The 13,741-nt window shown below is 48.1% G+C and overlaps 1 protein-coding gene across 2 annotated transcripts; it reads right to left on the bottom strand.

Annotated features, from left to right (window-relative positions):
- Positions 1 to 5,973: 5,973 nt before the first annotated feature.
- Positions 5,974 to 10,790, bottom strand: SPMIP9 (sperm microtubule inner protein 9). Of its 2 annotated transcripts, XM_077766659.1 has the most exons (4): positions 10,710 to 10,790; positions 9,868 to 9,904; positions 9,041 to 9,133; positions 5,974 to 6,532 (listed from the first exon to the last, which is right to left on the bottom strand). In XM_077766659.1, the coding sequence occupies exons 2-4, from the start codon at positions 9,892 to 9,894 to the stop codon at positions 6,287 to 6,289; spliced, it is 366 nt and encodes a 121-aa protein (XP_077622785.1). In that variant the 5' UTR covers positions 9,895 to 9,904; positions 10,710 to 10,790; the 3' UTR covers positions 5,974 to 6,286. The 2 variants fall into 2 exon arrangements, with proteins under 2 accessions (XP_077622785.1, XP_077622786.1); XM_077766660.1 differs by lacking the exon at positions 9,868 to 9,904.
- Positions 10,791 to 13,741: the final 2,951 nt, after the last annotated feature.

The raw sequence follows: 13,741 nt of genomic DNA, 5'->3' as shown, positions 1-13,741 counted from the left end.
TTTTTTTTTTTAATTTACTTATTTTGAGAGAGTGTGTGAGCGAGTGGAGGAAGGGCAGAGGGAGAGGGAGAGAATTCCAAACGGGCTCTGCACTGTCATCGCAGAGCCCCATGAGGGGCTCAAACTCATGGACCATGAGACTGAGCCAAAGTCAGACACTTAACCGGCTGAGCGGCTCAGGCACCCATGGTGCAAACATTCTTGAAATATTTCAATACGTGCCTCCTCTGATATACCCCCTGCCCCCCCAACCCCGCCCACGCCCACTCCCAGTTCTGTTTATCTCCAGCAGAGATTTACTGGTGACTGCCCCAATGCTTCCAGGGACTCCACATCCTCTTCTGCTGCTGCTCAAACTGCGACCCCCAGAGCCCCAGCGACCCAACTTCCAGGTACAAATACCGATTTCTGGAGTTTGCTCCAGACCTACCCACCATCCAGACCTGGCGGAGCAGAGGAATTGGCATTTTACCAAGGTGCTCAGGTGCAAGGCACTCTTTCAGAGCTCCGGCTCCGCAGGGAATGGCTGCTTGATCCAGAAAAGGCACACTGCCGAACACGGCCGGGTGTGCAGCCCCACTCGGCCTTAGCTACTTGTCCCCTCTGTGAAATGGGAGTAAGAGTTCTTGTGTCACAGAGATGAAATGAGATTGAAAGGGAGATACCATCTATGGCTGTGTTTTGTAAACTGAAGAATGTACACATGGAAGGGCCGTTAGCATTATCTCAGAGCCTCCCAATCCTGTTTCTGCAGCATCATAATCAGGGCCCCTCCTCAGGCCAAGGAATGACAAAAACATCCCTTCAAGTTGACTTCCAGCTGGGGGTGGGGCGCAGCGCAAGGCTGGGGCAAAGCTACAGGCAAGTGCAGCAAAACAGGCGTCAGCCTGTCGTCTTTTACGCCAATAATTGGAAAGGAGCCCTTTATTAAACTTAAAAAACTTTTTAAAGTTCACTCGTGCACATTCTTATTTGTATCTTGCGAAATGAACATAATTACCCTCTTTTTACACATGGCAAAACTGACGGTTTTCATGGAAGTGAGATTTCATGGAAGGAAGATACTCCTATCCTGTGACATTTAGCCAAATCACCTGAGCCCTCCGTTTCCTCTGCTGTAAAATGCGATTGAGAGCTGTTGGTGGGTTTTTTAAATTAAATTTTTAAAATTTACATCTAAGTTAGTTAGCATATAGTGCAACAATGATTTCAAGAGTAGATTCCTTAATCCCTTTACCCATTTAGCCCATCCCCCCTCCCACAACCCCTCCGGTAACCCTCTGTTTGTTCTCCATATTTGAGTCTTTTATGTTTTTGTCCCCCTCCCAGTTTTTACATTATTTTTGCTTCCCTTCCCTTATGTTCATCTGTCTTTCTTAATGTCTTCACATGAGTGAAGTCATAGATTTGTCTTTCTCTGACGAATTTCGCTTACCATGATTCCCTCTAGTTCCATCCACGAAGTTACAAATGGCAAGATTTCATTCGTTTTGCTTGCCGAGTAATACTCCATTGTATATACCACATCTTCTTTATCCATTCATCCATCAGTGAACATTTGGGCTCTTTCCATACTTCGGCTCTTGTTGATAGTGCTGCCATCAACATTGGGGTGCATGTGCCCCTTGGAAACAGCATACCAGTATCCCTTGGATAAAAATACCTGGTAATGCAATTGCTGGGTCGTAGGGTAGTCCTATTTTTAATATTTTGAGGAACCCCCATACTGTTATCCAGAGGGGTGGCACCAGTTTGCATTCCCACCGTTGGTGGGTTTTCAGGAGGAGAAGGTCTGTGCTATGGCTGACACGGGCTGGCACGCCCGGCGGCACCATGAGTCCACCCCACGGCACCTGCTCCAGATTCCCTGCTTTCTCCCTTATGCTCAGGTACTTTGGGGGGCTCTAGAAATGCAAAAGGAATGAAGACCTTTGGGGTGACTGCTGGCAGGCGGCCGTGTTCTGCCCCATCATAAACTGGACAGGAAGCTAAGAGTCTTCTTCTGAGAGTATTAAAATGTCTATTGACCAAAGCAGGCTTCATCTAAAGCTATCGATTAAACACAGCTATTGCACTAGGCCAGAGCTGGGACTAGGACCGTGCAGGGGGTGGCCCAAACCCAGTTTGCAGTTCCCACGGTCCCAGAAGAATCCACTGTGTCAAGAGCAGAGTCCGGTGGGCGAAGCCGTGAGCCGTCCTCAGGAATGTCACTCAGGCAACTTCACCTGACATCACCCGGTACCGAGAGCTTCTGTGGCTGAAGGTGGACACACAGCCTCCTAATGTCTGGAGCCTGAAGCTGCCAGAGGCAAGAGCCAGGAAAGCTGCTACAGAAGATGCCCGGAGGCCAGGCCTGGGGCCACCTGCTTGCTGGGCTTCCCCTCAGAAAGCTCTTCCTCCCTCTTGCCCACTTCGTTCCTTCAAGATTTATTGAGCACTTGCTCTACACTGGGTTCCGGAACAACAAAGATAAACAAAACACTCTCAGAGAGAAATAAGACTGTTCTAATTCTAAAGACAAGGAAAATAAAAATGAAAAAGTTGGAACAGTTCCTGAGCTGTGTTTGCCAGGCCCTAGGTGTTCAGTCAGGCCATCCTCCCAGCNAGCTTCTGCAGATGAGGAAGAATCGGGGGAATATGGGGAGGGCCTGCAGGGGGCGCTCCTGGATCCCGACAGAGGCAAGGCCGGGTCAGAGGGCTTTCCACTGCGGGGCTGTCGCGCCTTCGGTGGCTCTTGCCCAGGCACAACGCAGGGTCACCTTCAGGCCTGTCTGTGGGACGGTGTGGCCGGCGCCTCACGTGCTGTGTGTTGGGTCTCCATTCATCGTCGTCGCTGGAGTCAGCGGCTCCCTGTGTTCTGCTCCGAGGGGCCCAGGTCCCGGCCAGCCTTCCCGTGGTGGTGTCCGGGGCAGGACTCTTGTGATCCATTTCAGATCTTCAGCATGGCCAGTCCCAGCCCTTGAAAGTCCTGCACACCTCAGACTCAGCATCCAGAGGGAGCCCTGAATCTGCCCATCTTCTTGGTCGTGCAATTGTTCACCTCAAATGGCAGGTTGGGAAACTTGGACATTAGGGAGGATGAGAGCTATAGTAAGTATTAAAGGGCTTTCCATCATTTATTTAGAATAAAAATGGCATGCATCGTTCTAAAACCGCCTGAACCACTACTGGGTTAGAATCAGATAAATCTGGGATTCAGACTCTAGCTTGGCCATGGGTGGCTTTGGACAGACACTCAAATTCCCTGAACCTCTATTTCTTCATCCATATGTGAGGACAGAACAACATGTGTGATGTATGCACAGAGCCTAGCCTACAACAGGTGCTGGGTAAAAGGGTGGCTGTTCTTACATTTTCACCTCAACTAAATCACTCTGTGGAAATAACGATGTGTGAAAACTGTCAGCTGATCCACATGACCCAACACTGGAAAAAATGTTAGCATTGAAAAGTAGTGAGCTTTCACTCATAAACATTCTTTTACAGACACCCTAGAAGGCATTTGGGGTGAAATAGATTCATTAAAGACTGTAACAGGTCAAGGGGAAGGGAGGCGCTAATAAGAAAGCATTTTGCAACCCGTGAGTGAAGAGATAAGGATCATTTGTGTAATTATTCAACCTCACCAGGAATCAGATTATACTATTCAACTAACAGACTTTTTCTTTCCCTCTCTCTCCCTCCCTCCCTCCTTCCCTCCCTTCCTTTCTTCCTTCCCCCCTCTCCCTCCTTTGCCTCTTTCCCTTTCTCTTGCCCTCCCTCCCTTCCCCTTCTTTCCTTCCTTCCTCCTTCCTTCCTTCCTTCCTTCCTTCCTTCCTTCCTTCCTTTCCTCTTTCTTCTTTCTTACTAAGCAAAGCCAGGATGACAAGGATACAATGAACTAGGTACACTTATAAATGGCTAGCCATTGTCTAAAGGTACACCTTTCTTTTTTCCTTTCTTCCTTTCTCCCCTCCCTCCTTTCCTTCCTGTTTAATTTTTTGTTATTATTTATTTTTGAGAGAGAGAAAGGGAGAGAGAGCAGGGGAGGGGCAGAGAAGGAGACAGAAGATCTGAAGCAGGCTCCATGCTGTCAACGCAAAGCCCCACATGGGGCTCAAACCCACAACGTGAGCTCATGACCTGAGCTGAAGTGGGGTGCTCAACCAGCTGAGCCACTCAGGCGCCCCCATCCTGCTTTAGTGTTTATGATGGAAAATGTAAGCACGCACAGAAGTGGGAAAAGTAGGATGATGGACTTCCATGTACCCATCACCAGCTACAGTTTTTATTTTGTCACCGATCTTGTTTTATTTATTCCCTTGTTCCAGTAAGACTTTTGCTACAGCATTTTAAAGTAAATTTCAGGGACGCCTGGGCGGCTCAGTCAGTTAAGCCTCCGACTTTAGCTCAGGTCATGATCTCCCGGCTGGTGAGTTCGAGCTCCACATATGTGAATTTGAGCCCCACATCAGGCTCCGTGCTGACAGCTCAGAGCCTGGAGCCTGCTTCGGATTCTGTGTCTCCCTCTCTTTCTGCCTCTCTTTTTGTTTTGTGGCAAAAATGGACAGTCATCCGCCCAAATACACCCTCTCCTTCTATTCTACTAACTTCTCATTTTTTACGGGGCACATGGCCACCCAGGGTGAAGGTGTATTTCCCAGCCTTCCTTGCAGTTTGGTGGGACCATGTGGCTCGGCTCTGGCCAAGAGGACAGGACTGGAAGTAAAGAATATCATTTCTGCACTGTGCCCCTAAAAGTGAATACCGCTGTATTCTTCGGGTTTTTTCTTGCTTTCTGCTAACAGAAAAATGTCAATAACTCAATGAGTCACCGTCTTAGCTTGGGCTACGGTAACAAAATATCACAGGCCAGGGTGGGGGAGAAGGGGGCTCCAACAACAGAAATCTATTTTTTCACAGCTCTGAAGGCTGGAAGTCCAAGATCAAGGTCTGGCAGAGTTTGCTCTCTGATGAGGCTTCTCTTCCCAGCATGCAGACGGCTACCTCCCCCACTGTGTCCTCACAGAGTGTTTCCTTACTCTATGTGTGTGTGTTTGTGTGTGTGGTGTGCAGAGAGAGTGAGCTCTCTTTCTCTTCCTATTTTTATTTTTTATTTTTTTAGTGTTTATTTATTATTGAGAGACAAAGAGAGACAGAGCATGAGCAGGGGAGGGGCAGAGAGAGGAAGACACAGAATCCGAAGCAGGCTTCAGGCTTCAGGCTCCAAGCTGTCAGCACAGAGCCCAATGCGGGGCTCGAACTCATGAACCATGAGATCATGACCTGAGCCGAAGTCGGACGCTTAACTGATTGAGCCACCCAGGCAACCCCCTCTTCTTCTTTTTAGAAAGCCACCAATCCTATCAAAATAGGGTCCCACCCTTATGTCTTCATTTAACCTTAATTACCTCGTAAAGGCCCGGTCTCCAAATATAGTTACATCAAGGGCTAAGTTCTCAACCTATGAATTTTGAGGTGCAGGTGACACAACTTAATCTATGGCACTCACCTTTGACCCAGTGATGAAGCCCCGCCCACCGTGCCTACCTCTGAACTGTTAGATGAGAGAAACTGGTATGTTGTTCAAGCCACTGCATCTGGTTCTTTGTTCAGCAGCTTCACCTACTTCCTGACTCATACACGTGTATGTTTACCAAAGCGCCACCGAGCAAGAGGGAAAGTGTAAAATGATGCCCTTGAAAGGTTACTGTTGATCGCTCCAGAGTGGGACCAGTTTGCAATCACACTCAACATTCAGACAACTATGGGGAACATGATGTTTCCCATTTTGTAAGTAAATGTCTATAACAGCAAGAATCTTCACAGCAGGACTTACTTGTAATGAGACCTCACACAGATTCCAGCCTCCATATACCCCGGTTTTCCTTCTCTCTCTCATCCTCCCCTCCTTCCCTCATCCTTTCTTCCTCCTGTGGGTGGGCAGCAGGGCTGCTGCCCCAGGGCAGACAGGGCGCAAAGTAGAACAGCTAGTCCCAGGGCTCCTGGAACACCTTCCAGGGCTTTATTTTCACTTCTCCTGTCCATTCCCCAAGGGCAGGGCGGGGATTTCCTGGTGGAAGGGAGGGTTTCCACAGGGCCCCGGCAGGAGCTCTCACGCTGCCTACTGGTAAAATGGCATCAAGGGCCCCCATCGGTTCAAGATGGGGAACTTGACTTCGTGGTGATAAGGACAGAGGCAGCCAGGCAGTAGTAAGTAGCCTTTGCCCTCCTCGGCAGCAGGCTGGCGCTCGGGCTCCAGGAGGCACGGAAAGTGGGCGCTCTGGCGGACGCGGTTGGGATCGCCCTAGGCCAGGTGCAGAGCGTGAGAGACCGGGTACATGGAGTGGCAGACGCTGCTGAACCTGCGTTCGCCGTCTGCTGTGGTCTCTCGGCCCTGGTCTTGCGGTGGGAAGAAACCTGGGAGCCCCAGGTCCCGGGCAGTCATGGGAGGTTTTTTGAAGGCGGGGTATCCATCCTCTAGCTTGGGATGGGAGCTGGGGACAGGCCTGTAAAACTCTTTGTCCCGGAGTTGAGCATCCAGCTTCACTTGCTGTGGAAATAAATCACACACGATCGAAGAGCTGAGCCATCTGAGAGGTGGAGCTTCCTTGGTTTAATTCTACACAGAACACACTTCTCTTTATTTAAAAAAAAATTGGGGGTGCCTGGGTGGCTCAGTCGGTTGAGTGTCCTACTCTTGATTTTGGCTTGCGTCATGATCCCAGGGTTGTGGGATCGAGCCCTATGCTCAATGTGGAGCCTGCTTAAGATTTTCTCTCTTTCCCTCTGCCCTTCTTTCTCCCCTACTCATGCTCTCTTTCTCTCTTAAAAATTAAATTAGTTTTTGAATGGTAATGTATACGATCGAGGGAAATACAAGTTTTTTATTTATTAAAAAATCTTTTTAATGTTTTATTTATTTTTAAGAGAGAGTGCAAGCAGGGGAGAGGCAAGGAGGGGGGTGGACAGAGGATCCAAAGCAGGCTCTGAGCTAACAACAGCAAGCCCAATGTGGGCTTGAACTCATGAACCTCTAGATCATGACAGGAGCAGAAGTCAGAGGCTCAACTGACTGAGCTGCTCAGGTGCCCCTCTTTTTTTTTTTTTTTTTAATGTTATTTATTTATTTATTTTTGAGAGAGAGAGAGAGCAGGGGAGGGGGCAGAGAGAGAGGGAGACGGAATCCCAAGCAGGCTCTACTCTGTCAGCACAGAGACGGACTCAGGGCTCAAACTCAACAAACCGTGAGATCATGACCTGAGCTGAAGTCGGGTGCTTAACCGACTGAGCCACTCAGGTGCCCCGGTGTATCCTTTTCAATACAGTTTATGTACATATAAACATATAATGAAGCTTCACACCCCCCTGGTTTGTACACAAATGCACATTATAATCCCACTCTGCACTTTGTTTCCACCAAATACTGTATCCTAGAAACTGTCCCATCTTTGTTTGTATAGATCTTCTTATTTTAGGGGAGATACCTTGAGATAGGAAAGGATTTCTTTTTTTTTTTTTTAATTTATTTCTGAGAGAGAGACAGCATGAGAAGGGGAGGGTCAGAGAGAGAGGGAGACACAGAATCTGAAACAGGCTCTGAGCTAGCTGTCAGCACAGAGCCTGACGTGGGGCCCGAACCCACAAACCGCGAGATCATGACCTGAGCCGAAGTCGGAAGCTCAACCGACTGAGCCACTCAGGCGCCCCAGGAAAGGATTTCTTAAACAAGACTTACAAAGAGCAGATGATACAGGGCAAGATGCCTACCTCTGGCTATATTAAAGTAAGACTTGCAATTCACTGAGAGGATGTGAAAAGACAAACCACAGCCTGTGAAGTTTTCCACTTATATAACTAACAAATGAAACATATCTAGAATATTTAAAGAACTCCTACAAATTAATAAGAAAAAGACAAACATCCCAATTTTAAAAAATGGGCAAAAGACAGGACAGACATCTCAGAATAATAAATATCCAGAAACATATAATCACGAGAAAATATTACTTCAAACCCACCAAATTAGCCAAAATCTGAAAGTCTATCAATACCAAGTTGATGGCAAGGCAGGACCGCTACAGAACTGACTGACTCTGCTGTTGTGTCAATGCAATGACTTTGGCAAATAGCGATGTTACCTGTGACCAGCAATGGGGTGGTGGACACATTAGGCTGCAGCACTGGGCAGTGAGGAGGGTAACGAGAACACAAAAACCCAGATGTCCAACAGGAGCTACACGGTGGCACATTCATGCAGTGTAATGCCACATAGCAGGAATGAGTAATATGTTATATAAAATATAACGTTCAGCAAAGATAAAAGTCACAGAAGAGTATGAATAGTATGATCCAATGTAGAATAAAAGCTCAAAAGGCAAACCTAAACAATTTGTTTAAAGGGACACATACGTATAGAGTAAACCTATTTTTTTTTTTAAACACACAAGAGAGGGGCCCCTGGGTGGCTCAGTCCGTGGGGCATCCAACTCTTGATTTGGCTCAGGTCATGATCTCATGGTTTGTGAGTTCGAGCCCCTCGTCAGGTTCTGCACTGACTGCAGAGCCTGTTAGGGATTCTTTCTTTCTGACTCTCTCTTTCTCTCTCTCTCTTTCAAAAATAAATAAATAAGCTTAAAAAAATAAACACACACACACACACACACACACACACACGGAAATGATTAACCCAAAATTCAGAATAGTGGGTACCTCTGGAGGTGGGAGGGGGTGGGAGCAGGGAGGCGCCCACGGGGCTCTCGGGTACTTCTAACCTGCTATGTTTTAAGCAGGCTGATAATGGGTCTGCTGGTGTTTGTTTTGTCAATGTTATTTAAACTGTAAGTGTATATTGTCTACACTCTTTTGTATCCTTGACTTAGAGTTGGTGTACCTTTTAAAACACACACACAAGACATACACATAAAAGACTTCTTTAGGTCTCCTGGCATCGGAAGTTTTTCTAAGTAAGTGCCCCCAATATATACACCCCTAATAAAAATGAAATAAAGATCATTTCAGTCAGTCATTGAACAAAAGACAAGACTGAGTGACTTCTTACCTCTTGTGGTGTGACCCTGGAGTATTTGTGCTTCCCGTAGGGTTGATAGTCAATCATGTAAGAGCTCTGGTATATCTCTAAGTCCACAGGGGCCTAAAGGGCAAGGGAGATTACAAACCAGGAGATCCCATCTTGCCATTCTTCTATCTAAAAGCAGTTGCTGGCTTCTCATGGCCTATTGGACCAAGACCAACTTTTGGGCCTGGCATTCAGAGCCCTTCATGATCTGGCTTCTACTGACCTTTACCATCTCACCCCGCTTAGCTCCCCTCCATGCCCTCTGTACACCAGCCTCACTACTTTCCACTGTTCACAGGTACACATGCTCTTATCTCCCGCTGGAAACATCAGCTGTACTCCTCACAGACTGGCAAACTCCTACACATCCTCCAAAACCCAGATTAAATTTCTCCCCAAAACATCTATCCCACCCTTTTATTCCTCATCTTCCCCAAATTGAACTTTTTCTCCTCTGCTTTCATAGCACATTTTACATCCCTCATTACAGCACTTATCATGGTGACTTGTAATGGATTTCATGAAGTACACTAGATCAGGACCTAATCTCTGACATCTCTGCAGCCTCAAAACCCAGCGCAGGGCCTGACACACCCAGGATACCTAATAAATGCATGCTGAATAAATAAGTGAACCCTCAGAACATTGCAAATCTGTAGCTTTCCGCTATCCGGTTAAAAAAACAAGAAAAAGCCCCCATCATTTCAGAATGCTCACCCCAGGGGACCCCAAAGTGCCTGGGCCTGTTTGCTAAAGCTGCTCAACCTTGAGGTGGCCACAAGGGACAGACAGAGAGCCACAACACTCACCTGTCTGGGGTACACCACACCTGCCATGGCAGATGACCTAGACACAGACAAGCTGGTTAGCTCTGCTTCTGCCCCACGTCGGGAAATAGTCAGTGTCCCCAAAGCTGTGCCATCTGAGCACGACTGCCCCAGTCCTCTTAGCCCACCCTGCACATTACTCAGTCACCCGGGGGGTTGATGGCAGCAGCAGGGACCAATGGGCAGGTGGACAGGGGTCCTGGAACAAAGGGGCAAGAGCAGGCCCCAGACGGAACATCAGATTCACCTCTCAAGCAGGGCAGGTAGCGTGCCGGTAAGTCTGTAACAACCAACTTTTTGAGGCAAATAAATAAGTGTTTACCAACTTCCGGATTTCTGAATGCAAATGCTCCCACCATGGCCCATTTCAAACTATCAACATAACGGTGCACTGAGGAAGCGAGCTGCGGGCCTAGGACTTACAGGTGCCCTGACTCAGAAGTACAAACCATGTTTTCTAGTCGGGATTGGGGGCGTCCAGGGGGAAGAAGTGAGGCTCTGCACTCCCTGCTGAATGACAGCAGCAGGTAGGTCCAATCCCGCCCCTCACCCCTCAGCCCCGAAGTCCCAGAGGGAGCCTCACAGCTGGTCACTGGGGAGGAATCTGAGCTCACGCTATCTTGTGTGCATGGACCCCTAGGCTCTTGACTGGTACTCCGTCTCATTCCCATGGAACTCTGCCCTGAGCCTCACTCTGTTCAGTGGGTTGTGGCCTGGGGGGGGTGGTTGCCAGTCCTCAAATAGTCCCTATGTCCCCTCCTTTTTGGGCATAGATCACTCCCCTCCTGGGGCTGGGGGCTGGCTTCAGCACAAACAGCACCTACCCCTCCTTTCACCAGGGGGATGACGATGCTCCCTCCCTTCCAGCTCCAGGTGCCCCTGCTGTGTCAAGAGTCCTGTCACTGTGCCCCACCGCCACACCTGTCTTTGAGGTGAACCCTGACGTGATGCAGGCTGCTTTGATCACAGCCCCCAGCCATTGTGATGGGTGACAGGCTAACCTCCTGGGTGTCTGCCCCTGACCCCCCTCTCAGAGCAAGCCGCTGAAGTTCCAGCACACCTGAGCCAGCATGAACTCTGGCAGCGGCATTGGAAGGTATCTGGGAGGCTGGGCCTTTCTAGTACTCTCCAGTCAGTCGTTTCCGGGAGAAGGTGGTAAACAGGACCCCACATGGATTTTGACATCAGACCTTGCTGACTCAATCCGCTGCATATCATAGCCCCTCCAGGCAGGTCTCTGTTGCCTGAAAGGCTGTTTTGTCCATCCTCTGTCAAAATTTTACCCTCTTATACATCCTTGAGGATGGCTATAATCCACAAATGAAAAATAATAAGTGTTGGCAAAGATAATGGAGAAATTGGAGCCCTTGTCTGCCCCTGGTAGGAATCGTAAGATGGTGCCACCACTGTGGAAGACAATATGGCAGTTCCTCAAAAATACCATACAGTTCTGCAATTCCTCCCCTCTCAGAGCAAGCCGCTGAGGTTCCAGCACACCTGAGCCAGCATGAACTCTGGCAGCGGCATTGGAAGGTATCTCTCACTAGATGCCTTTCATTTATCCAACCAATATTTATTGAGCACTATTTTGTGTTGGGCATTGTTCTGAACTGTGCAGATTCAACAGTGAACAATATTCTATCCCTTAGGCCACCATGATTGAGTCAGGGAGAGGCTCATGATGTAAGGTGGGCTGATGAGCATCATCCTAGCTCCTGGCAGAGTCTCTCTCTTTCAGAAACAGTGGGCACTAAGAACTGTCAGGGCCTGGAGCTGTCTGAGGCCATCTTTGCCACCTATCGAAGGGAGCCTGGTCAAAGAATAAAATTAGCAGACAAAACAAGACCCACGAGATAGAGACAGAAAGTGACTGTATCATGAGGACACCAAGCCCCTGGATGCAACCATGCTTGAAGCTTACACTACATTCGGACTTTTGCAGTTTGAGTGAGCCAATGTATTCCTTTTCCAACCAAAGTTGAGTTTAAGAAACTTACTGCTAGAGCAGTTCCAACAAATTCAAGGTTGGAGAAATAAAGTAGTTATTTCTCCTAACAAACCGTGGTATCCTTCAGGTAAAGAACTTGGTCTTAGTCACCTTTTTATCCCTCAGGGCACTGTCACTTAGCTGTAAGAATTTAAGAAGTGCTTGTGAATGTAATAAGCCTGAAGGAAATGGCAAAGAACTCGGTAAAGAACGGAATCACTGCAGAGACACAAGTGGAGGGGAAGCGGGGCCATAACAGGACACTTTTGTGCCTCAAGGATATATTTCCAGGAAAATAAAACCAAGTTGCTTTTGAAGTCCTGACTTCACATCCTGATACTTGCTCTCTTCACGCCCTTGGTTAAACCGGGTAAGTTCAATAGAAACCAGTTTGATCATCTGTGAAACAGGTATGTAATATCCACCTGAAATGAATGTAGAAGGTCGAATGGATATGTCTGTGATGGTACTTGGTTCTTCAGGCCACTGTTTACCCATATTTTCTGAGTTTCTGCTCTATGCCCGACATTGTGCAGGGCCTGTAATCAGAGCGATGGAGTAAAACAGAAGTGGTCTCTGCCTGGGGCGCCTGGGTGGCTTAGTCGGTTAAGCGTCCAACTTTCGACTTTCGCTTAGGTCATGATCTCGCGGTTCGTGGGTTCGGGCCCTGCGTCGGGCTCTGTGCTGACTGCCAGCTCAGAGCCTGGAGCCTGTTTCAGTCTGTGACTCCCTCTGTCTCTGACCCTCCCCTGCTCACGCTGTCTCTCTCTGTCTCCTAGAAATAAATAAAACATTAAAAAAAAAAAAAGAAGTGGTCTCTGCCTTCATGAAGTTACAGTAGAGTGAGAGATAAATATATTCTGTAAGTGTGTCTTTAAAAACAACTGTGACAATGCCATGGAAGAGAAACTGGGTGCGGGAACCTGAGCCAGTCTTAGAGGGAAGACCTGTGACATTATAACTCAGTCCTGGGGCGGAAGGCGAATGCTCTGGCCTATGGGACGCAAGGGAGCCCGGTCTGGTGTGGAAGACAGAGACTGCTCTACCAGGATAGAGTGAGGAGACAGGTGTGCTCCAGATGAGGCTGGGGGTGGGGGGGTTTGTCCAGTGGACAAGTGGGTTTTATCCTGCAAATAATGGGAGGGACTGGGGATTTTAAGCAGAAGGGTGAAGCAACATATCAAAAAGATCACTGGTGGACAATGGCCTGGGGGGAATGTGAGGAGGGGGAGACAGGATCCAGGCAAGGAGTTTGCAGGCCACTAGCTGATGGTGGTGGCTGGGACAGATTGGAGGAGACGACAGTAATATGGAGAAGAATGGGTAGATTCAAGAGGCACTTGGGGAGTAAACTCTATAGAATTTTTTTAATGTTTATTTGTTTTGAGAGAGAGAATGTGTAGGGAGAGAGAGGGAGAGAATCCCAAGCAAGCTTCACACTCAGAGCAGAGCCCAATGCAGGGCTGCATCTCATAACCTCGAGATCACGATTTGATTTCAAGAGTTGGACATTTAACCAACTGAGTCACCCAGTCAATCCCAGACTCTATAGAATTTAATCATTATCAGGAATCGGCAGGAATAAGACAGAAGCAGGGGCAAGACAGAGGTTTCAGAGATGATTCCCAGATTTTTGGAATGGGCCATTGGGGGTGGGTCACCCTTTGGTAAGGTAGGAAATGCCAGCAGAGAAGCCAGTTCGGGGAGCAAGACAACCATATTGTATTTGTGTGGCTTCCAAGCAGAGAAAGGGGATAAATACCTGGGTAAGAGAATCTAGAGCCCCAGAAGAAAGCTCTGGACGAATGATACGCTCTCTGGACTTGCTGGTGATACAGGCAGTATCTGAAGCTAACAGAGAGGATTTGC

This window comes from Crocuta crocuta, unplaced genomic scaffold (genome assembly GCF_008692635.1).
Source record: "Crocuta crocuta isolate KB4526 unplaced genomic scaffold, BGI_CrCroc_1.0 scaffold275, whole genome shotgun sequence".
Classification (NCBI taxonomy): Eukaryota; Metazoa; Chordata; class Mammalia; order Carnivora; family Hyaenidae; genus Crocuta; species Crocuta crocuta.
Note: the sequence above shows the minus strand (reverse complement) of the source record. Positions and strands in the feature narration are given on the sequence as shown.